This window comes from Mesoplodon mirus, assembly GCF_964341445.2.
Source record: "Mesoplodon mirus genome assembly, chromosome: 8".
Classification (NCBI taxonomy): domain Eukaryota; kingdom Metazoa; phylum Chordata; class Mammalia; order Artiodactyla; family Ziphiidae; genus Mesoplodon; species Mesoplodon mirus.
Genome location: NC_138984.1, coordinates 52,842,585 through 52,868,545, shown reverse-complemented (window position 1 = coordinate 52,868,545; position 25,961 = coordinate 52,842,585). Strand labels below are relative to the sequence as shown.

Here is a 25,961-nt window from a genome sequence, read left to right as displayed (position 1 = left end):
AGAACTCAACAACCCAGAGACTAACCAAACAAATCTTGCCTGCTTTGTTGTTAAAGGCAGAAAAACATGAACTCCTTTATTCCTAAATAGGATAAGAGCTAGCAGAAGTGTCTTGTCCATAAACAGATTCCTTCTAGATTTCAGGAGCTTACTATTAAGCAAGTTTTCTTAGCCTCAGTACTACTGACAGTTTAGACTGGATAATTCTGTCATGGTGCCTGTTCTATGCATTGTACGATGTTTAGCAGCATAACTCTGGCCTCTGTAGTAGTACCACTACTGCCTGTAGTACCACTCCACCTCATGACAATCAAAAATGTTTCCAGACCTTGCCAAATACCCCTGGGAGGCAAAACACTCCCCAGTTGAGAACCACTTCCACAGAGATAAATAATTTTTGCAGATATCTGTCAGAAATAAAGTAGAAGCATGGTAAAGGTATGGCATTCAAGACACAGCAACAAACAAAAGAAAGTAACTTTTTTCTTATATCATTCTCATTTTTGAAACAAACCTACAAGGGCACTTACAAACAGAAACAGTGCTGGAGAGAATATAAATCTTCCCAGACAACAATCTGGAAATCAATACATGGCAATCATTTATGATCATGCCCTCTGACCCAAGAATTCCACTTCTAGAAACATCACTGTAGTATTATTTATAACAGTGTGAAAATTGGAAAGAATCTGAATGTACAATAACAGGGAAATGGTTTGATATAGGAAAAAATGGGAAGGAACTACTTTAACAGTGATTATCTCTGGATTATGGAATTACGAGCTTTTGTTTTGCTTTCTCTACAGTGAACATGCATCACTTTCAAAGTCTCACACTGATACTTGGGGTTGAATAATAACTGGTAAGACAGTAATGACAGACTGGTTAAGAGTTTGGGCTCTAGAAACAACATGCCTGTGTTTGAATCCCAGCTGTATAACCTTGGGCAATTACTCCAGCTTTATGTGACTCGCTGTTGTGAAGAATAGATCCTGGCACAAGCTCAATAAACACTTGCAATTAGAGACAAAATACTTAGGTTGTATTTTAAGTTTTTTACTCTACTTTCCCTATGATATCAAAATTCCTCAGATTCAAAAATAACATGAATCTCCAATGAAGCAGTATACTCAGGAGCAGAGGCCCTCATTCTTTCCATTAAAAAGGAACTCCTTTTCATTGTTCTTTAGCCTCCTGAGGGAAGGGAGGAGATACTGAAAGGATACTGACGACCCCTCCCACCTGGGAACTCTGGCCAACTGTAGGTGAAAAACATGATCAAGAGGAATACAAGCAGCAAAGAGCATGAGGGCCACACATTCTTATATGTACCATTTCTGAATATGCCCAAAGCTTTCTCATACACATGATCTCATCGCTGATCACTGAGAAGTCATCAGTGCATTTTACATGTGGTGAAACTGAATGCAGAGATAGCATCTTGCCCACCATCATCGAAGTGGCAAACTCTCAAGTGGCAAACTGAAGGGAGAATCTAGGACATCTATCTAACGCTGGTTTTGAGAACTATTAGTTTGGATCTAATCCACTACCTAAGAACTCTTGCTTTAACAGATTCTCTACAAATTTCTCTTCTAGCCCTGGCTCTAAAATGCTGAGTAAAATTTTTAAGCCTTTCCTAGCCATAAATTTTAGGTTGACCTAAGTCTACATGAAAGGAATAAGGGAATGTATTTAAATTCTTAGAAGTGGGACCTATATAAAGTCTTATTATTTACTTTTTCTTTTTGGTGAAGTGGCAATGGATTGACAGCACATTTTATGCTAATTTCTAAAGTCTGAAATTATAATGGTTTCAACTGGGATTATTTTGAATTCCAAACATTTTCTATATGTACATATACATTGGTTATAATTCAAATAAGATTAACTGTAAAGTAAGAAAGTAAAACAGATTAAAAATTTGCCCCGATTTACCTAAAGGTAAGACAAAAATTAATTTCTAAATACATAAGATGCATGTTGAGAGAAAAATAAGTTTAAATTATTCCAGATTTGGATTACAAATTTGAATGTGGAAACTAAAGCATCTGAAATAAATGAGGAAGACATAACATTCTGCAGAAAAATAAAGCTTGAGCTTCCAGAACAACTTCCTCTGACTCTTCATTAACCCAATCAAACCAACATATATGCAACAAGTTCATTAAAAATAGGGAGTACTGTTAATTAAAACTTGGAAAAAGCACATAAAAAATTAAACTTAACTGAACACTTACATGCCAAATATCTTTAAATATGATATGTAATTTAACCCTGAACAACCCAGAGTAATACAAACTATTATTGGCTTTTAAAGTATTTAATATTTGTTTATTAAATAAATAAATAGGTAGGGTTTTCAAACTGAAGATACATTAGAACAAGACAGAAATACTTTCATTTTTTTCTTCTTGTCAACCACTGATCATATGACAAATTTTTAAACAGTATTTTTTTTTTTTTTTTTTTTTTTTTTTTTGCGGTACGCGGGCCTCTCACTGTTGTGGCCTCTCCCAGTGCAGAGCACAGGCTCCGGACACGCAGGCCCAGAGGCCATGGCTCACGGGTCCAACCGCTCCACAGCATGTGGGATCTTCCTGGACCGGGGCACGAACCCGCGTCCCCTGCATCGGCAGGCGGACTCTCAACCACTGCGCCACCAGGGAAGCCCTAAACAGTATTTTTTGAAGTATAATCAACATACGATAATTTAAAGGGTACATCTGTTAAGTACATACCCATGAAGCAGTCACTACAATCAAGATAAAAAGCTTCCTTATGCCCATTTTTGGAAAGTCTATCAAAAAGTGACTAGATAAATGATCTGTGCTATATCCATGCTGAGGAACACTACTAAGCAATAAAAATGAATGAACTACTGATACACACAACATATATGAAATCTCAAAATAATTATACTAAAAGAATTCACACAAAAACCATACTGTAATTACATAAAATTTATATAAAATTCTAGAAACTGCAAACTTTTTTTAAGAGAGAAAAACAAGGCTCAGAAAGGAAACATAGCTCTACTAGCAATACTAGCTAAAAATAAGGGTGGTGCCCGGCTACAAATCTAGCCCTGCTAGATGCCTACATCCCAGTCTGTGCCACAAGATCTCAATACCAACTGCATGCACTCCAACAAAATTTGAAAAAATATACACTTGGTTTCTAGCATTAGAATAATCTGTCCTAGTACTAACAGTTAGTGATGAAGTATCTAAAATATAATTACTTTTAAAATAATATAAAGAAGCAAAAAGATAAGGCCTGTCTAATGTCATAAATGACAGCCACCTGGCAAAGAAACAATATAAGCATGGAAAAAAAAGTTAACAGAATCCATGTTTAAAATTATCAAGCAATCATCCCAACATCCCACTGCACAATTATTACAACTGATCAACCCATCTCAAAATATGAAAACTAGTTTAAAAACCTTTTAAGTCAATCCTTGCAACCTGCGAAGCAATACTAGCCTCTTAGGTCTTATATAAGAAAAAGTCCTCAAGAGAATAATAGCCTAGAGTCTGTCATACAGAGTGAAGTAAGCCAGAAATACTGTATATTAATGCATATATGTGGAATCTAGAAAAACGGTACAGATGAACCTATTCGTAGGGCAGGAATAGAGACATAGATATAGAGAACAGACATGTGGACACGGCGGGGGGTGGGGGGGAAGGGGAGGGTGGGACAAAATTGGGAGATTAGGTTTGACATAAATACACCACCATGTGTAAAATAGCTAGCTAGTGGGAACCTGGTGTACAGCACAGGGAGCTCAGCTTGGTGCTCTGTGATGGCCTAGATGGGTGGGATGGGTGGGGGGCTGGGAGGGAGGTCCAAGAGGGAGGGGATATAGGTATACATATAGCTGATTCACTTCATTGTACAGCAAAAACTAACACAACACTGTAAAGCAATTTTACTCCAATTAAAAAAAAAAAAGAATAGCCAAAAATTGAGTACTTATTTTGGACTAGACATGGTATCATTCACTTATCATATTTAAAACTCACTATTTCATTTAGAACTCACAGTTATCTTATGATTACCTCAATATGTAGGACAAACATTTGATAAAATACAATACCTGATCATGAAAAAAACTCTCAGAAACTAGGGATAGGAGAAAATTTCCTTCATATGATAAATGATACCTACAAAAGATATACTCAAAGATTATCACATGCTTTCCTTCTGAGATTGGGAACAAGAGGAGGATGTACACTGTTCAACACTGTACCTGAGGTCCTAGCCAGTACAATAAGAAATGAAGAAGAATTAAAAAGTGTACAGGCCAGAAAATCATAATTCAAATTGTCTATTAACAGATAATATGACTGTGTGTATAGAAAACTCCAAATATACTAGAAACAATAAGTGAATGTAATAAGATTGTTAGATTCAAGGACAATATACAATAATAAACTATTTCTACATATCAGGGAAAATGTTTTTAAATGAAATTTTAAAATACCATTTACAATATTTGAAAAATTACAAATATTATACTTTGACATAAATCTAATAAAAGATATGCAAAACCTCTACATTAAAAAGTAAAAAACACTGATAAGGGAAAGTAAAAGGAACATTCAATAAAATGAAAGAGGGCCTCCCTGGTGGCGCAGTGGTTGAGAGTCCGCCTGCCGATGCAGGGGATACGGGTTCGTGCCCCGGTCCGGGAGGATCCCATATGCCGCGGAGCGGCTGGGCCCGTGAGCCATGGCCGCTGAGCCTGCGCATCCGGAGCCTGTGCTCCGCAACGGGAGAGGCCACAACAGTGAGAGGCCCGCATACCGCAAAAAAAAAAAAATAAATAAAAAAAAAAATAAAATGAAAGACATTTCATGGTCACGAGACTCAATATTGTTAAGATATCAATTCTGTCCAATGCAATGCAATGCTATTTCTAAATCTAATTTGATACAATATGAATTAAAATCCCAGGATTATTTTATGTGTGGAAACTGACAAAGTTTCCTAAATTTACATAAAAAGGAAAACAAGAGTCAAGATAATCTTGAAGAACAAAGTTAGAAGATTTAAAGTACAAGATAGAAAGATTTTTATAAAACTATAGTAATAAGGACAGTACATTACTGGCACAAGGATAAACAAAGAGACTAACAGAATAAATAGTCCAGAAAGAGACCAACACACATACAATCACTTGATTTACAACAAAGATGTCACTGCCACTCCATAGGAAAAAGCAGGTCTTCTGAATAATGGTGTTGGAACATAACTGTACATACACCCTTACAGAAAAAAGAGAATCTTAATCTCTTCCACACACCAAACACAGTCAATTTGAGGTGGATCACAAACATAAATGTGATAGGTAAAACCATAAAGCTTCCAGAAGAAAACACAAGAGAATATCTCCAGGACCTTGGGGTAGTTAATTTCTTAACAGGAGACAAAAGCAGTATCCACATAAGAAAAATATTGGTAGATCAGACCTTATTAAAATTAAAAATGCCTATTCAACAAAAGGCATCATTAAGAAAGTGAATAGGCAAGGCACCGACTAGGAGAAATTACTTGTTATAGATAGACAGACAGACAGATACAGATATATACACCTCAGAACTCATATCCAGAATATATGAAGAATTCCTACAAAGCAATAGGGAAAAAGACGACTAATTTTGAAAAAACAGGTAAAGGTCTTGAACAGGTACTTGACCAAGAAAATATCCAAGTGGGCAATAAATATATGAAAATGTGTTCAGTGTCATTTTTCATCAGGGAAATGTGAAAACATGAGATACTACTACATACCCCTCAGAAAGGCAAAAATTAAAATGATTGAAATTATCAAGTGTTCAGAGAAGAGTTAACATAGCAGGCCTTAGACTATTATCCTCAGAAAGGCCTGTTTGCAAAGTTGGCCCTCGGCTGGCTTCTGGGAACCTGGATTCTGGCAGAGTCCCACCATACTCAGAACTGATAAAAATGGTTCACTATGCATAAACTCTGTGCAAACAATATGGTTTATGCTGAATACCTGCTTTCCTTCTGGGAGTCTGGAATTTTGGCACATGCTAGGCAGAGGGTGCTTTGTGACCAGGACCCAGTAAAAAAAAAAAAACCCTGAGCACTGAGCCTCTGACAAGTTTCCCTAGTAGATAACATTTCACATGCGGTCATGATCAGTTGTCGAGTTCAGTGCATCTTGTGTGACTGTACTGCAAGGAGACTCTTGGAAGCTTGTGCTTGATATCCTCTGAACTTTGTCCCATGTGCCATTTCCTTTCACTGATTTTGCTCACTGATTTTCCTTACTCCTATATTCATCAATGACAGGGTATAAAATAGGTGCAGCCCTTTTGAAGAGGAATTTTATAGCTTATATATCTGTTTTTCTAGAAATTCCATTTTTCATCTCTTCCTTAGAGAAACACTTATGTGAACAGATAATATATGAAAAACTACAAGAATCTGCTACATTACTGTAGCACTGTAATAGCAATAAGCTGCAAATAACATATTGTGCATTAAGAGGGTAATGGTTCAATAAGCTTATCACTCTTCCATGCCGTGGAATATTACACAGCAATTAAAGAGATGAAGTAGATCTACATGTAATGACATGAAGAGATCTTCAAGACACATTAGGTTAAAAAACTACACACCAATGCACACATTTTAAAAAATCCACAAAATTATGTATGATATGTATACACATACATACATCAAAGCATAGAAACAGGTGTAAGAAATTATAACCCAAACCAATAATAGTGGTTACTTCTACAGATGAGAATTGGAATTAGTGGGTGGTGGCTTTTACTTTTTCTAGGTTGAGTTTTTCACAATAAAATGTATTCACTTATTACCTATGCAAAAAAACCCAACAAAAACTATTGCTCTTCCTTAGGTTTTGAGTTGTTGCTATTCTACTTCCTAATGGTATAAAATGGATTCAAACTGCATATTACAACAGATAAAAACTAATTATATAATCAAAGAATTTTTACTTTTGTTCTTCCAATATTTTTGGATTTTGTTTTTTTAAACACCTGAGTACCCACCACTAAGTTTAAGATGAACTAACAGATCACCTTATACACGATGAGCTACTATCTACTGAAACTTCAAAACATTTCTCAGTTGTACAAATATTAGACCTAAAAGCCCCAACAGTCAAATTTACAGATCTTTGAACATAGAACTGTTTAAAGAATTGCCTCTACCCAAAGCAATCATCTCTTACTAGGATAAAAGTTATATAACCAACAAAAAATAACACTTAAAGAACCAGTCCATGTCCTACCTGGGTCACTGGAATATAGAGAGGTTCTCCATTATGTAGCAGTGTAAGTTTCCCATGCTGATGGAGTCGTCCTTCTGGCTTTAAACTTGCCATCTCCTTAGGTCCTCCTTTCTTGCCACTCTCTTGTCCATTTCCCTTAAGTTCTTCAGTATCACTTAGGCATTCAAAAAATTCTTCCTCGCTGTCACTCCAAGAATCCCATGATTTTCCCACCTCTCCCTTTTCCTTATCCATATCTTTTAGATTGTCGGGCCCCAGCTGGTCTCCAGATTTTCCAGCATCCCCTGAATATGTATTAGTTACATTATCTGAAGGACTTGTCTTTCTCCCCTCATCACGTGCCTTCTTTCGTTCAATACAACAATTTAACATCTGAAAAAACATTCATGTTTGAATTGTTAGGCAGTTAGTCAGACATGAGCAGGTCCCTGCCCCATTCTGGACAGGGTCATCCTTCTCTCCCGGACAGGGACACCGGTGATCAGAACATGCCCAGAGATCCTCCCTTTTGTGGTCAAGGACTGCTAAGTTTCCAGCTTTATTACGACCAACCTAGATAAAACCCACCAGCATAGGTTGGCGCGGGAGCACCAAGACCCAAAAGGTGATTCAAAGTAACCCAGGGCTCATTTTGCCATATTTGTAATAAATGAGCACTACAGTTTTCCCCCCACGCCCATAGGTTTCACTTGGGTGCTTATGCGTTAAGCGCCTGCACACAAGGAGATAACTTACTTAACCTAAAGCTGTCAATCAACTTGTCAGTCAAATGACACATGAAGGGACTTTCCGCCTGAAAAGCCAACCCTATCCCCACTGCAGGATGGCTTCTGGTTTCCAGATAGCCCGCTCTCATCCTTTCTCAGGAGTGTACTTCCGCTTTGCTTAATAAAACTTCTGCTGCTTAAAACTGCTCTCTTGTCTCTCGACTGAAGTTTTTCCTTCGGGAGGACAAGGATGACTGAATTTTTCCTTCGGGAGGACAAGGACTGAAGAAATAGCCGTTCTGCCGGTGACAGTTACAGTAAAATAAAAATCTATCCACTACTTGAATATTTTATTTTCTTTCTCCACCCTTTCCCTGGACCTTGTTGTGAATGACAATGACTTAAGTAACCTACAGCACCACAATGAGAATAGCCTATAATCCATTATCACATTTAATATCAGAATAAGCTCCGATTGAACCAAGACCACATTTATATACTGTCACTGGGAAATCTTTACCTGTAGTTTCTGATGCAGTAAACAACATCTTAGATCTGGGGGTCCACTTGCTAATCTATCAAATAAAGTAGTGGGAAAAACAGCTTAGTAAAAGTGCTTCAGATATTCATATTTTTATACTACCATATATTTTAGCCACATTGATAAATCAAAACTAGGTTTCTATAGATAAGACAACTGAGATGGACCAAATAAAATTAAAAGATCAAAATTTATTTTATCACCCTAGTCCATAATTCACCAACGGTAACAGCAAACTAGTGATAGCTCTCAAGCTAACAGAAACTCAAAAAAAATTTTAAAGCCTAGAAATTCACCCTAGGAAGTAGCTAGCATGTAGTATTTCATGCCTTACAAAAGAGATTATACTATACATTCATTTCTCAATCATTATGGTGGATTCTCAATATAAAATCCATTGATCTCCACCTCTCTTTTGCTAAAGGGAGCCTGGACTGCCCCTAGGCTAAATCACTAGGTTCCCAGTAATCAGCCAAGAGAGAATCCAGCTAAGCAGAGGCTGGCAAATGACAGAAGAGTAAACATTTTTGGATCAAATACCACTTTATTTTACTTATATCATGACTCTCCTCCCTTAGTTTGAGTAGCACACGTAAATGGGCAGTAACCTATGCAGTACCAACATATATGCTAACTACTCTTTAAATGAGATGTCAATATAAATTATACCAAAAAATTATAGGTAATGTCTAATACCTATGAAACTTATGAACTTTAAAGATGTTTTTTCCCTCCAACTATAAAAATGTATGTTCATGACAGAAGATTTAGAACACAAATGTATACACAAATGTATAAAGAACAAAATGAAAACATAATTCACACCTGGGAAAACTACTGTTAACATCTGGTTGTATTTCTTTCCAATTATTTTTCTATACATATTTCTATATATATTCTATATATTTTTCAATATTCTCTATCAGCATAATTGAAAGCATAGTTGAAAGCACTCTGTATACATAACACTATATTCTACTTTACTACAAATAGTGATCACTTTCTGTGTTATTAGAGATTCTTAGAAAAAAACTTTCCATTATAGAGACATATCATGATTTATTTAACCATTCTTTAATGTTTGATATTTAGGTTGTTTAACTTTTTTTTTCCTATTATAAATTTGCTGCAGTGAATACCTCTAAACAGAAATTGTGTCCTAAGTTTCTTACCACTTTCTTAGGGCAGATTTCCTAGAAGAGGAGAATTAATGGGTCAAAAGTCAAATTTTGCAAACAAACAAAAATCCTATCTCTAAAGCTGGAAACTGAAATTATTACCCTGGAATCAGAAAGTTGTTCTCCCATCTGAAACGCATTTCAAGAACAAACTCCTGCCAGAGATGTGCCACTCCTTTCAGCCCTCCATGGTAGAAATTGATCATACAAAGACACAAAGCCAATTTGTATGTTAAACTATCAGATGGTGCAGATTTGAACTGATTGTAGAGATTCTAAATTTAACAAAACAGAAACAAAGCAAAATTTGTTAACAACATATTTACATGTATAATCAAAAACTGTGTAGGCAGAAATTTTAATACTGAAATTAATCTATCCTACCAAACCAGCTTTTATCAAATGTCTAATACATTATTGCCTAAATTGTGCTTCGGCAGCTCCATGTTTTCAAGATGTGTATAAGTATCAAAAAGTGAAGCTACAGGGGCCTCCCTGGTGGCGCAGTGGTTGAGAGTCCGCCTGCCGATGCAGGGGATACGGGTTCGTGCCCCGGTCTGGGAGGATCCCATATGCCGCGGAGCGGCTGGGCCCGTGAGCCATGGCCGCTGGGCCTGCGCATCCGGAGCCTGTGCTCCGCAACGGGGGAGGCCACAACAGTGAGAGGCCCGCATACCGCAAAAAAAAAAAAAAAAAAAAAAAAAAAAAAAGTGAAGCTACAGTTTAGTTTCTTCTGTGGAATCTTTAAGATATATTCCAAATTTCATGTGTTGTTATAAAAATCTTTTAATTACAAATGAGTACACACTTTTCAAAATCAAAAACATAATATCAGAACTGTATAAACTGAAAATGTAAAGCCTGCTTTTCCTCCTCAGTTCATGAAATCACTTCCCCAAAATAACTACTGTTAACAATTTGATATATCTGCACACCTGTCATTTAAACTCTCATTTCTCAATTTATCAAAGACTTGAAAGAGGAAAACATGAAAATTTTACTTCATTTTACATGTTACTTCATTAAAGAATTTTCCACTCTCTGTCCAGTTTTGAAATACAAAGAAGAATCTGCTGCAAAATGTAAATTTGATGATTTATGAAAAGTGTAAAATGAAGGCAATCCTATCACCATGCACAATATATTTGTTATTTTTTTCACTCTTTCCAGAAAAGTTCTTCTACCCAAAATATGTTATCTATGCCAATATTCTATAGTAGGGCATTGTCTGAATGAAGGCCATGATATCATCTTCACTCAAGTTTTACTAAGGTGATTTTTAAAATAAAAAGATCCTTATTTCAAAATAGAGAAAGCTTTATAGTGAGTGCTAGAAAATTTTCACATTTTCCTCATCCAAGTCTTTGATAAATTGAGAAAAGAAAGCTTAAATGACAGGTGTAGAGCTGTAAAACTGTTTACAGTAGTCATTGTTGTGAACTAGATTTCATGACTTTTGCTAGAAATATAGCAAAACCCCTAGAAATTCAATGCATTTAAAATATTTTAGGGCTCCCCTGGTGGTGCAGTGGTTAAGAATCCGCGTGCCAATACAGGGGACACAGGTTCAAGCCCTAGTCCGGGAAGATCCCATGTGCTGCAGAGCAACTAAGCCCATGAGCCACAGCTACTGAGCATGTGCTCTAGAGATCGTGAGACACAACTACTGAGCCACGTGCCACAACTACTGAAGCCCACACACCTAGAGCCCGTGCTCTGCAACAAGACAAGCCATCCCAATGAGAAGCCCGCGCACTGCAATGAAAAGTAGTCCCCGCTCGCCACAACTAGAGAAAGGCCGCACACAGCAACGAAGACCCAATGCAGCCAAAAATAAATAAATAAAACAAATATTTTTTTAATTTTAATAAATAAAAAAATAAAATATTTTAATATTAATTAACTTACATATTCTTCACTCTCTAATAGAGGATTACTGTTGTCTGTTGAGGAAGTCCCATCTAATGGTTTCTCAGAAGCAGCATCAGGGAATAAGAACTTAGGAGGGAGGAAGAAAGAAAATAATCACAACTTCAATGAAATTTCTCATTTTGTTGACTTTTGTAACTCATATAAACACTGACTTTTTAATGGTTTTGTTTTTAAAATGATGAGAATGCTCTTACTGTACTGCCCAGTTAGTTCTACAATATCTCAAACATTTTCTATTTTTCTTCAAAAATACATTGTTTCAGTGACTAGTCAATTTTAAAATCAGATTTTTCTTGAATGTAACCACCTGGTTCTGTGAATTGTTTAGTTTACAGAATGCAAAACCAGAATCTCTTCACTATGATTTCAGGCTCATCCAATGTCATTAAATTTTTTTTTAATGTTATTATTAAAAAGACAAAACTATAAAAGAAAATTTTAAAACACCCAAACATTCATGAGGCTCTGTAGAGAAGAATCATCCATGGGTTTTTATATATGAAATGCTACAAGTATGATATTAAAGACCCATAATTTTATCTTACGAGATACCCATAGAAAGTGGGAAGCAGACTAAACCTGTAATGACCAGTGTATCTTTTCCACATGATTTCTGCTAACATGTGTGAGGGAGTGTGTGTGTGTGTGTGTGTGTGTGTGTGTCTGTGTGTGTCTGTGTGTCTGTGTCTGTGTGTGAGAGAGGGTGTGGAGAAGTGGTAAAAAGCTATATAATTGGAATAAAATCTCTAAGGATACATTCTCAAGAAGGGGCCTTCTCTACAGAAATTTACTTTCAATCCTTCTATCACTATTCTTCCCAAGTGTTTTGTGGTACTGCTGACTTGTAATTCCTTTTACTATGCATACTTTGCCACATATTACAGAACATGCTAAACAGACTTTTTAAATGAGAGGAACTACCAAGTGCCAACCTCCACTACTAAGCACATTTACAAACAGTATCTTATTCTCCTACCACTACGTGAGCTACGTTATCAGTGCCCACATCTTACAAATATACAAACTAAAAATGTGGCTAAAAGTCTTGCTCAGGTAAACAGCAGGGATAAGATTAACATCAAGTTTTCAAGTCCTATATTCTTTTCATTGCATTACTCTTAAAGGTTTTTCCCAAGAATGTCTTAGTGCACAAATTGCCAGAAGTACGATTATAACTACAATTATAGTAAGAGTAGCTATCATCTAGCAAAGGCCTATTTTATGCCAGTGTAACAGAAGGTCCTTTAGTACTCACAACAATCTCACAGGTTTTCATTAGACTCATTTCAGATGAAGAAACTGAAGTTAAATGGCTTGTTCAAAGTCATACCATAAGTCAGGATTAAACCCTGTGTATGGCTCCTAGGCCAGGCCTGTTCCACCACCCTATACCTAGGAGACACCCTAGCCCCTTCTAGTACTCGCTATAAAGTTTTCTCTGGACTGTTGTGAAAGCAAGTTTTCAAGAATACCATTCTGATGTCAACCTTCTGCTTAAAATGTCATTAAACTGTTAAGATGAAGTCCAGTGCTTCAACATGGCAGGTTACCTGCTACTCTCCTCGTCCCTGGCCACCCTCTGGGAAGTACCCTGCCATATACCAAACTGTCCAACATGCTCTCTCAGGCTTCTGCTATTCCTCTGCTTCTAAACCTTCTGTCCCTCTTTATGAAGCTTTCCCTGATCTCCACTGCTCAGACAGAGACAGATGCACCCTCTGCCGTGTTCTCACAGCCTCTTTGCCAGAATTCTCACATGTAACGTGGTACTGTAACTACTATTTACTTTCCTTCTTCCCACTACACTAGTGGGAACTCAATGTGGAGACGATGTTTTACTCATTTTATATTCCCAATCCAGTGCCTGCCACATAGATGGGACTGAACAGATAATGAATAAATGAGTGTGCATATAGACATATAAAAACATTACATTTGGGGCTTCCCTGGTGGCGCAGTGGTTGAGAGTCCGCCTGCCGATGCAGGGGACACGGGTTCGTGCCCCGATCCCGGAAGATCCCACATGCCGCGGAGCGGCTGGGCCCGCGAGCCATGGCCGCGGAGCCTGTGTGTCCGGAGCCTGTGCTCCGCAACGGGAGAGGCCACAGCAGTGAGAGGCCCGCGTACAGCAAAAAAAAAAAAAAAAAAAAAAAAAAAAAAACATTACATTTAGTTTACCAAGAGAATTGTATTGAGGACATCATTATTCAGTGGTGATTCTTCTACACCTCTCTGTTTTCGTATTTTCTTCTTTGCAGTGTGTACCATATTTGAAACTGATAATTTATGAATTGGAACCGGTGCAGGCTCTGTCAACTTTGACAAAGCATGAGTTATATCAGCAACTTCTATAAAAAGAATAGAAATGAATACATATTATATCACCAACCTTGGCAGGTTAAAGTGATGAATAAACTGATGACTGTACAGAATATTTTAGTCACTCTTTTCATTAGTGACTTTTTACTAATACATATTTTCAGCTTTATATGGATGCATGATTGACAAAGGTGTAACATAACTTCTGCCCAGGGAACTTCAAAAATAAACCTCTAAAACCCTGCTTTTCAAAATAGCTTACATTTTTGGTGGAAAGAACTTATTAATCACACAATGTTTTAAGCTCAGGGTATATATAGCCTAGAGAAAATGGTAGCTGCCTAGTTCATCAAAACTTGCTTCCCCAACATAACTCAAATTAGAAAAATAGATGAAAAGTTGCTGGAACATTTGAAAATAACTTTTAAAAAAAGAAAAAGGTGTCACCTCTTCCTTCTTCCTCAAATGTGGATCGTCCAAGAACCTCATCAGTTGACTCCTTTCGACGGCAAATTTTTAAAAACTCAGTGACAAAATCACCTACATAGAAAAAAATGTTACTCATTTTTGAAACATAGCTGAAAGAAATCAGTCCTATAAGTAAAAGTACATGTCTTTTTACAAAAGCTATTAGCTAAGATATGATAGAAAAAGAACCATTCAGTTTTTCTACCCAATCCAAAAAGTAATCCTATTTCAAAGGTAGCCTTGCTTTCTCTCCATAGCCCAGGATATTAAAAGTTTTTCCTTAGAATTACTTCTAGAATTAAAGGAAAAAATAATTGAACTTAATATATTAAGCAGTTACTATTTGCCTGAATAAGACAAACAGTATCTATTCTCATTAAGTTGTACAAGTAACAAGAATATTACTATATATATGTAGTGGTCTTCTTTCCCTAGCTGCCACCCTACTAGAATTCTGAATCCATTAGAAAAATAAAAATAAAAATAAATTCTAAAGATATGTTTCTACAGGATTAAAAAATCATGTAGGATGAAGTTATTTCAGCTTTAACTGCATGTTAATGATATGCTTTGTGTCATTATAAGAAAGGGGGAAAAGGTTTGATATCTTCTAAAGAGCTTCTATGAGATATGTTTGCACAAAGAAATTAAAGTTTAACAAGAACCATCAGTACTAAAATTATTAGACAATACAGTATACTGATTATATCCAAGTCTGAGAATTCACCAACTAGTTCTGAATAAACCTGGAACATTTTCTGGAGTTCTTCAGACAAGTAGGAAAATCCTATAATCTAGTCATATAAACTATATGACTATAGCTTATTGTAGTATATGACTACATAATCCTATAATCTAGTCATATAAACATAAAGTTAAAGAGACAGGGTGAGATTAAGGGACAGAAACTTAAAATGAGAATACTTTTAATTCTAAGGTCCTCTGTAATTAACACAAAAGTCAGCGGCTGAGGAATAATAAGGAACTAGGAAGAAATTTAGTGGCTAAATTTAATAATTTAGTAAATCAAAGATTAAACAAGAGAAACCATTTATTGAATACTCATTATAGACAGGCACTGCGTTAAATGTGACACACATACACACACGTACATGATCTTATTTGATCCTCTTACTAACACTCTGAAGTATGTACTATTGTTACCTGTATCTTACTGACACTGCAAGAGACTGTGAAACTTGCTCAAACTGGTGGATCTAGGATTTCAAACAAGGTCTATCCAACTCAAACTCTTGATCTAAACCCTCTACTATCTCCCTATACCCCAAGACAAATTCACTGATGGCAGGAATTTTACCTTATCTTTGTATTCACTATTATACAGTTAGCACAGACGGCAGTGCTAATAAGCATTTAATGAACAGCACATGATGAATGATAAAGAGCCCAAGAAAAAAATGCTTTAGGGAAATGCCCTAATATTGTCATCAATAACTCCTTGGTTGAACGGTAATTTATCAGGTTAAATGAAATAAAGGTGGCATGGATGAACACAGAAATGGAGGAAATAATTTTCATGTGTACTAAATATAAGAGAAAAAGACTGGAAAGAGGAGATGGGTTCAGAAGATTTCATGAAAGAGATATTATCTACAAAAATGGGAAGGGAAAGATAATTCTAGACATGGGATATAATAATAGGATCTGAATACCAATGGATAGCTTTTAAAGTATTTCTATTTATGTTATTCCACTGACTTCTTCAGATATCCCTATGATGTGTACAAGATTATTAACACCTCTTTTCCTCTATCAGAAAAAAGATTTGCAGGTATAATACAGAGCCCTATAGAAGGGCTCTAAGAAGATTGTCAAATTCAGTGTGGACTGCAAAAGACAAAAAGGGGTTCCACTCACTACAATGGAAGATGCACAGTATGCCACAGGAGGGGAAAAAAGGAGTGACATAAAAGCATCAGGAGGATAAAACTCAGGTCATGGGAAAATATAGAGAATTTTGAGGTATAGACAGGTTAAAACCAAATGACAAGAAAGCAAGTCTGCTGGTACTATTCAAGAGTAACTAGAATGATTCACTGCTGTTGACAAAGATTTATTTTTAATGGAGTTAACCGAGGAGGTCACAATTTAAAAAAATAAAAATAAAAAACACTTTTCGGATAGGTGAAATAAAGTATAAAGAATACATTCAGTGTTCCTGATATGGAGGATAGACAGATTTGTGTTATTTCAGGAAAGGAACATAAATATCTTACCTAGCAAACACTGAGGATTATCAGCTTTTCGAACTCTAACAGACCAATGGGGAGCCTGAATAGGATCCAAATCACTAAAATGCAAAACAATAAACACAAGATCCTATTTATGGCAATCTGCAAGACTCATACATTTACCAAAATGCAGTCTAATAAAAACATTATATAGAAGGACAAGCAATCCATTTTGCCTCCCTTAAACTGTTATTCATATGCAGACCATTTAGATAAGTTTAAAAAAAAAAAACCTTAAGACATCAAAGTTCTTAGACAAAAAAAAGCACAAAAGGAAAAACCAAAATCAAAACAAACTAATCCAAGAACATAAAAATGATCCTGACAGGCAACATATAATGATAATCTAATGAGAATTACATTTTAGGAATAAAGAAAACGAAATAAGCAAAAATCCATAATAATTTTAATCTGCTTTCTGTTACACTATTAATAAAAAAAGAAACTATAAAAATTTCCACAAGATCAAAAGTGCCCCATTTTCTCAGTTAAACAGATTATGGTGCATTCACTTAATGGAATACTATGCAGCAATTTAAAAACTGACAACACAGATCTACATTTATTAAATGAATGAAGCAAATTAATACATAAATTTATACCTTAAAAAGATATACCCCCAAAATGCTAACTGGTTATTTTTTAAGTAATGGAATTGTAGGTAGTCTTTACTTTCTTCTTTTAATTTATGCATCTAAATCATCTGATTTTAAAAGTTCATGTTACTTTTACCATCAGAAAATATAACACATTTATTTTAATTATTTTTTTAAAAGTCTTCTATTTCTCACTGTTCTGCATCAACCATGAGACTGTACTAAAATTATGTTCCTCCTTCTCCATGTTCTTCCAGGATAGCGCTCGCTGTAATTTTCAATTTTTTTCCTGTGCAATTTTCTATTGCACAGGAGTATATGACATGGATGCTCTGTTATTTGACATTTAATGATCAAATATTATTCCCACATATTTTGATAACCATCATCTCTTCAAAGTCCTTTATCAAATGCTTCTTACCAGCTAAGAAAAGTTCAACAGAATTATGCACTGAATCCCAAACTGCTTAAAAACACCTTTGCTGGGCTTCCCTGGTGGCGCAGTGGTTGAGAGTCCGCCTGCCGATGCAGGGGACACGGGTTTGTGCCCCGATCCGGGAGGATCCCACATGCCGCGAAGCGGCTGGGCCCGTGAGCCATGGCCACTGAGCCTGCGCGTCCGGAGCCTGTGCTCCGCAACGGGAGAGGCCACAACAGTGAGAGGCCCGCATACCGCAAAAAAACAAAAAAACAAAAAAACAAAAAACAAAAGAAAAAAACACCTTTGCTAAAACCAAGTAAGATTCAGATTGCTCATTTTCCCGGAACTAAGGACCCTATCTCCAAAGCCCACAGCTTAAAACACATCTATAATACATACCAATAAGTCTAAAAAGTGATCTTTAAAAACAGAAAAACAACAATCAACTGTATCAGAAACTGATACAAAGAAAAATTGCTAACCACTTGGCAGTTAATTTATTCTACTGAAGTTTGTGAACCTCAATGTACTACTCTTAACATACTTACGAATAAACATCATTATCCACAATGATACCTTCAGTCAGGTGAGGCCATGTAGTTGCTAAGTGGAGTTCACTAAAATAAACAAAATGTAAAATATCTCCATAAGCTTTAATACTGTATATATATATCCTGACTCAACAATTCCACTTCTAGAATTGTATCTGCAGTAAATAGCCAGAGATGTACATATAAATATGTTAAAAGTGGTCATTATGGGCCTCCCTGGTGGCGCAGTGGTTGAGAGTCCGCCTGCCGATGCAGGGGATACGGGTTCGTGCCCCGGTCTGGGAGGATCCCATATGCCGCGCAGCGGCTGGGCCCGTGAGCCATGGCCGCTGGGCCTGCGCATCCGGAGCCTGTGCTCCGCAACGGGAGAGGCCACAACAGTGAGAGGCCCGCATACCGCAAAAAGAAAAAAAAAAAAAAAGTGGTCATTATTTATAATACAATAAAACTGTAAACACCTGGTTTAGCAAACGGTAGCACATTCATATAAAGTTAATGTCTGCAAGAAAAAACTATGCTATACATAATAGCCAAAAAGTATAGGTAAACCAAACGTCTATCAGCTGATGAATGGATAAATAAAATGTGGTAGTATTACATACCATGGCATATTATACACTCACAAAAAGCAATGATGTACTGATTCATGCTAAATGTGGATGAACCTCTAAAACATGCTAAGTGAAAGAAGCCAGACACAAAAGGTCATATATGGTATAACCCAATCTATATGAAATGTTCAGAATAGTCAAATCCATAGAGGCAAAAAGTAGATTAATATTTGTCTAGGGCTAGAGGGCCTAGGGAGCCTAGGAGGGGATGACAGTTAAGAGGTGAGGGGTTTCTTTTGGGGGTAATGAAAGTGTTCCAGAATTAGAGACGGATGATGGCTGCACAACTCTGTAAACACTAAAAACACTGAATTGTATACTTGAAAATTGTGAATTTTATGGTACATAAATTATATCTCAATTTTGAAAGCACCACGATACAGATCAGGGATTGGCATACTTTTTCTATAAAGGACCAGAGAGTATTTGGGGCTTTTTATGGGCCATGTAGTTTCTGTTATATTCTTGTTTTTTTTTTTTTTCTTTTAAAACCCTTAAAAATGTAAAAAGCATTTTTAGCTCATTACCTATACAAAAACAGGCTGTTGGCCAGATTTGGTCCACCGGTCATAGTTTGCTGACCTCTTATTATAGATGAATATTAAATTTCAGAAAGTTTTCATGTGAAATCATAAAATCAAAAACAAGCCACAGGGGCTTCCCTGGTGGCACAGTGGTTAAGAGTCTGCCTGCCGATGCAGGGGACAGGGGTTCATGCCCCGGTCCGGGAAGATCCCACATGCCGCGGAGCAGCTGGGCCCGTGGGCCATCGCCACTGAGCCTGTGCGTCCGGAGCCTGTGCTCCGCAACGGGAGAGGCCACAGCAGTGAGAGGGCCGCGTACCGCAAAAAAAAAAAAAAAAAAAAAAAAAAAAAAAAAAAAGCCACAAAAAATGTACAAGATGACATACATTTATAAAATGTACAATACTGTGCAGAAAAGAGTTATCATAGCAGGCCTGATACTTAGAAAGGCCCGCTTGCAAGGCTGGCCCCTGGCTTGACATCTGGAAACTTGAATTTCAGGAGGATTCTTACCATTCCCTGATAAGAATGGCTCACTCTGCCTAAATTACCTGTGCAAACAATACAGTTTATGCAAACATCTGGTTTCCTTCTGGCACATGCTAGGCAGAGGGTGCCTACATGACCAGTCTCTGATTAAAAACCCCAAGTGCTGAGCCTCTAATGAGCTCCCCTGGTAGACAGCCTTTCATACATGTCACAGTTCATTGCTGGGAGGATTAAGCATGTCCTGTGTGACTACACTGGGAGAGGAAGCTTGTCCTTGGTTTGCTCTGGACCTCACCCTATGTGCCTTTTCCCTTTGCCATTTTTTGCATTGTATCCTTTTGCTGTAATAAATCATAGGCATGAGCACAACTATGGCTGCGTCCTGTGAGTCTTCGTAGCAAATCAACCTAAGGGTGGTGTTGGGGGCCCTTGTTGCATATATATACATAAACATGTACATATATATACCTACTTCATGCATATGAAAGATACTGGAAGCACGTATAACAAGCTGTTGTCAGTGATCACCTATGAGTAGGGGGGTTATGAATTTACTGATTTTTTTTTTCCTGTCTAGATTCTGAACCCACTTCTTATGTCTGGAGAGTACAGAAGCCAAAAGGGCCAATTATTTCACTTCTCTGATATTTGGTGATGCTCGCCTAACTAGCAACTCCTGTCTGAGACACTGAATCTACAAGTACAGTTAGGAATTCACTGTGAGAGCAGGGCCAGCACTACACAACAATGCAGTGTAACCTTGGTTATGAACCGGACAACTAGGCACCCTTGGCTCAAGCCTATTTTCTGAGCCCAGTTCTACAATGGTCCCAATTAAACTTCTGAGTTTGAGTTACCAAATACTTTTCCAATAAACTGATTTTTTGCTTGAATTAGAGTTGGCGAGTACCATTTGCAACTAAACAATCTAACTACTAAACATATGATTTTTGCCTTTTTTAACGTTATCTAAATTTTTTCCACTGAACGTGAATTTATTATTTTAAATAAGACTAATTTTTAATGTAAAAAAAAAGCCCACAAACAGTATGTGATATCAGAGGACATGAATGGTTAGAGGTTTAGAACTATACACTCTTGAATATTTTTAGGTATGAACCGCAGATTCAGTTCCTAAGCTTTTATGACTATGGCCTCTCCTCTCCCTCTAACTATAGAACAATTTCTTTGACAAGGAGAGAAGACATCAGAAAAAGCCTCTTCATTTCCTCTTCCACTACCAAAGATGCCTTTTCAAAAGCATAGTGCCCACAACATTTGCTAATCACTGTTTGATTTAAATGGTCTGCCAATGTGCACAATCTTACCCTCAACTTATTTCTGTGTTCTTCTTCAATCACTTGTTCCTTTGCTGACTGACTCCATATCATGATATAAATTTGGAAGAAATATTTAATCATTAAACCTTCAGACTTCTACCAGGTCAATTTATTTCTCTCCCCCTAAAATTTTCCCTAAGTGAAATTCAAATAAATGAACCAGTTGGAGGGCCACAAATATATCTGTAATCCACCCTACACCCTTTCTCCCTTGCTCACTACATTCTAGCCATGATAGCCACCTTCTATTTTCTTCAGTAAACTCGCCAAGCTCTTTCCTGCATCAAGGCACTTTGCACAGGCTGTTCCTTCCACCTGGAATGGTCATTCTCTCACTCTTTGCCTGGCTAAATCCTCCCCTAATTGAGACTCAGAATAAATTTCACTTGCTTTGAGAAGACTTTACTGATGGCATATCAATCTAAACTAGTTCCTCATTTTATTGTCATTACATCCTGTACTTTTCCTTCAAATTATCTCACAATTTGTAATTGTATGTTTATTTAGGTGATTAGTTCATCTATTTCCTTTAAGTAGACTGTAAATGCCAAGAAGGCAGAAACTGTCTGTTTTATTTACTTCGGTATCTTCCTTACTTAGTATAGTGCCTGGCACATATAATAAATATCAATTTTAAAAGATACTCACTTTATTGTCTTCCTTAAGTGATTTTTAAGTTAAAAGTATTATTATTTCTACCTTTATGTGAGAGTATTAAAGATATATGTATACATGTGAATATATTTTTTAAAATAACCAAACAGTTTAACAAATGAGACAGTTTCTATATCTGCACTGTTTATATTTTCCAAATATTTTGCTATCAGTGATTAAATTTTTCAACCCCTGTATTTTCTTGTGAAAGTTTTTTTTTTTTAAGTTCAGCAGTTCTTCTAGAAAAGCAACTGGGTAACCTATAAGGTCACCCTTGTGTCTCTTACTTATGTCTTAATTTGTGTATTTTGAAAAAGTGGCCAGGAAAAATGAAAACAACTGTTAATTCTGGGTCATGGACACATGAAAGTTTGTTATATAAAATATCGTCTGTGCTTTTCAATATTTAAAATATTTCCCCCAAAGTATACCAAGAACCACTTCTATAAGGAATAATCAATAAATTATATTATGTACATTTTATGTATTAAACCCTCTTTTACTTCTTAAGTTACAGAGAAAAAAACAAAGATGGACAGATTGTTACATGTAGGTCTCTATTTCCAGTACTACATTCATTCCAGGAGGCTGCAGTATTATAAAACACAGTAAAATCAACATCAATATAATTTAAAAAGTAAAGTCCCATAATTCAAATGATATAATGAAATTCGCACCTAATAGGATCTTCACAGGCACCAAATGGTAACTTGCCAAATTCCAGGCCTCCCACTTCTCCTCCTACAAGGGCATCTATATCTAAACAAGAAAAAAAAAAAATCCATCAGTTAGCCAAAAATGGAGAAATAAGAATTTAAATCTAGGTAGGTCAGCCCTTTGAGAAATTAAAGTTTTAATAGTGTCTACATTAAGATACATATAGCAAGTTAGAGAACAGTTAGATATTAAAGACTTCCCCAAAGAATGTTATAGTAAAAGGACACATTTAATTCCTATTTGTGAAGTGCTGTATTCAAGCTATGCATTCTAAATTTTACTGTTCTGAAATAGTCCTTAAATATTACTCAAGAGAATATTATTCCTGTAAATTTCTTTTCATTTTCTCAGAATGTGATTAATAGCATCTAAAAGAAAGATTATCTGAGTATTAAAAAATTTAATCATCAACCTACATTCATCAGTTTTGCTGTCAATAATTTCTGAATAGCCCAAATTAGTCATCATTAATAAAACCTTATATCAGCTGACAGTACACAGACATATCTGAAGTTCAGAAAAGAATTTCCATTCCATTATGAATGGTATCTGAGATTAGAGGAAAATTTAGAGGGTATATCACCCCTTACCTCCATCCCTCTTGAAGAAGTAATAAACACTTCTAAAAGACTTCAAAAAGATTTCCCTTTGAAATAATAGATGGTTGTTTTTAATTATTCACACTACACTAAGAATTTCTAAAATTAAAGTCTACTGTTGAGTTATGAACACTCTCAGATTTGCTAAAATTATGTTTGACAATTATCTACACCCTAAATTATTAAAATTAGTTATTAAATATGGCTCAATTACTTGATTCAGTAAATTTTCTCAAGTCAATTCATTCCATTTTTCCAACTAAAGAATGCTTACAGTAAAGATCACAATGACTAGCTTTACCATAAGATGTGAATTAAGAGCTTCAAAATTTATAATAAGCGCTTTTTTTTTTTTGCCACGCCTCACTGCATGCAGGATCTTAGTTCCCTGACTAGGGATTGAACCCATGCCCCCCCTGCAGTGGAAGCACGGAGTCTTAACCACTGGACTGCCAGGGAAGTCCTAAGCACATTTTTTAAACCAGTAAGCTAAAAATTATTAATAGACTATAACTGTACAAAACTTTTAGTCAAATTAAAAGTTGAAAAGCTACACTGTAGAATGAAAGGATGATGGGACTTGGAGTTTGACCAGGATTTAAATGTGAACTTTATCATCTGGTGACCATGTGGCCTTGGGCCAGTTACTTTTGTTCTCTAAGAAAGATAATAATACTTGTCTCATAGGTAAATGGGAATTACCTGAAACAGTATATAAAATGCCAGGCACAGTGTCTGGCCCATATTACATGTTCAGTCCCTTCCCTTTAAAAGAGAAAATATTAAAAATTTATATGGCTTTCAGTCCACTGAGAAAGAAGGTTAATATTTTGATGTCCATTTTAAAAAACTAGCAATAGAACATTAACAAAGGCGTCCTGTTGTCTGGAAACTAAAATTACCAAAACAAACATTTGAGTCTTCTAATATAAATCTCAGCTTAGCTTTTATTTCCATCTGCTGCAGTTTAGATGGAGTTCTTTTACTGCACATTAGTTTCAAATTATTCAGTGGTATATAAAATAAAACAGTAGTAGTATATATAACCACCAAAAGCTAAATGTACTACATTAATTTTAGTATCATCCCAAGATAATCAATTTACTGTTTTCAATCTCATGAACAAACCAACCATTTTGCAACAAAAATAAACAGTAAAGAATATTATTTTATTATAATTTATTTCTCTTTGAGGAAGGTAGAATGGAGAATGTTTTCAGGCTAGTAAAACCCTTGTAATTATTTTATAAGTTTATATTAAATTTCTTATTAGATAGACTTAGATATAATTGCACTTTCTGTGAGAGGAACATCCAGGAACCTAAACCTCACTTAATTAAGCTAAATGTCCACCAGGCTGAGCTTTTCTAGAACTTAGATAATGTCTGTTCATATCTGTGTCCTGGCAGAGCCGGCCTATTATAGGCTAATAATTAATGACTGCTAATGAATCAGTATATCAATAGTTAAGTAGGTAAAATGATTTTAATCACATTTTTTAAAAAATGCAAGTTAAAGTAAAATATTCTACAGCTCTTCCCAGCATAAGTGTATATGTATATACACATCTTTTTCTCTTTTCTGCTTTCCTTATTTAGCCCTCTTCTTCAAACTCTATTCTGTATAAGGTTCTGTGCGTGTCTGTTCGCAGCCTATGAGGGTGACTTCTCTTACTATATTCTGAAAGCAGACATTTTACTCATTACATACTAATTTGCAGCACACGATGTTCCACGGCAAGGGAATGCTTTATAAATAATATTAGCTTTCAAAAACAGATTGTCAGGGCTTCCCTGGTGGCACAGTGGTTGAGAGTCCACCTGCCGATGCAGGGGACACGGGTTCGTGCCCCGGCCCGGGAAGATCCCACGTGCCGCGGAGCGGCTGGGCCCGTGAGCCATGGCCGCTGAGCCTGCGCATCCGGAGCCTGTGCTCCGCAGCGGGAGAGGCCACAACAGTGAGAGGCCCGTGTACCGCAAAAAACAAACAAACAAACAAACAAACAAAAAAAAAGATTGTCAGGTATAGAATAATTCTGTCTCTAGAACAACCTACACAGCTTTTTTTAAGAGAAAAAAATGATAAAGGCAATGAAATCAGCAATATTACATTTAAAATGAGTTACAAATATTTCAAACACTTGAAACACACTTAAATAGTTTTAATTTCTGAATATATTTTCTCTCCATTTATATTCAGTAAGTTAAATATAGTTCTAAATTATCTCACCTGGAGGCTGCTGAGGCCAAAAATACTGCTGCCAATCCTGAAGTACATAGGTAAACCGTATAGCAATACTAACTGGAGGCAATGGAGTTAAAGTACATCCCTAGGAAATAAATGCAAAGACAATACCATGTAAATGTTAGTACCCTTGTAAATACCAGAAGCAAATTTCAAACTATTGGAATGGATAAATTACAACCTTCATGAAATGTGGATTTTCAGATTACAGTGTTAGATATGGCACGCACATTCTAGCCATGAAAAATGTATGATATTCCAGCCATTAAAAAGGAAAACAAAGTCACTAAATTATTAGAGCCAAAGGTGCAGAATTTAGAAAATCATTTTCATGGGAGAAATTCTCACAGCTTAAAAGCTCAAGAGATGAATTAATGCCAGAGACCAAATTACATTAAAATAAAGCTGTTTAAGCTACTACCAGGAAAAGAGATATTAAATTTTATTATGTAAAGTGCTCTTTCAAAATATCTTATACAATTTTAATTATACAAACATAATTTCTTACTATTCTCTTCAGC

The 25,961-nt window shown here is 36.1% G+C and overlaps 1 protein-coding gene across 2 annotated transcripts in view; it reads right to left on the bottom strand.

Annotated features, from left to right (window-relative positions):
- RAB3GAP1 (RAB3 GTPase activating protein catalytic subunit 1) overlaps nt 1-25,961 on the bottom strand; it is a 128,234-nt gene that overhangs the window by 26,276 nt on the left and 75,997 nt on the right. For both annotated transcript variants that reach the window (XM_082631347.1, XM_082631348.1), the window contains 10 exons: nt 25,426-25,525; nt 22,558-22,639; nt 18,260-18,328; nt 16,680-16,753; nt 14,422-14,514; nt 13,834-14,003; nt 11,632-11,721; nt 9,826-9,998; nt 8,525-8,579; nt 7,298-7,669 (listed from right to left, as the gene is read on the bottom strand). In XM_082631347.1, coding sequence (XP_082487473.1) covers nt 7,298-7,669; nt 8,525-8,579; nt 9,826-9,998; nt 11,632-11,721; nt 13,834-14,003; nt 14,422-14,514; nt 16,680-16,753; nt 18,260-18,328; nt 22,558-22,639; nt 25,426-25,525 — 1,278 coding nt within the window. The remainder of the gene's footprint in view (nt 1-7,297; nt 7,670-8,524; nt 8,580-9,825; nt 9,999-11,631; nt 11,722-13,833; nt 14,004-14,421; nt 14,515-16,679; nt 16,754-18,259; nt 18,329-22,557; nt 22,640-25,425; nt 25,526-25,961) is intronic.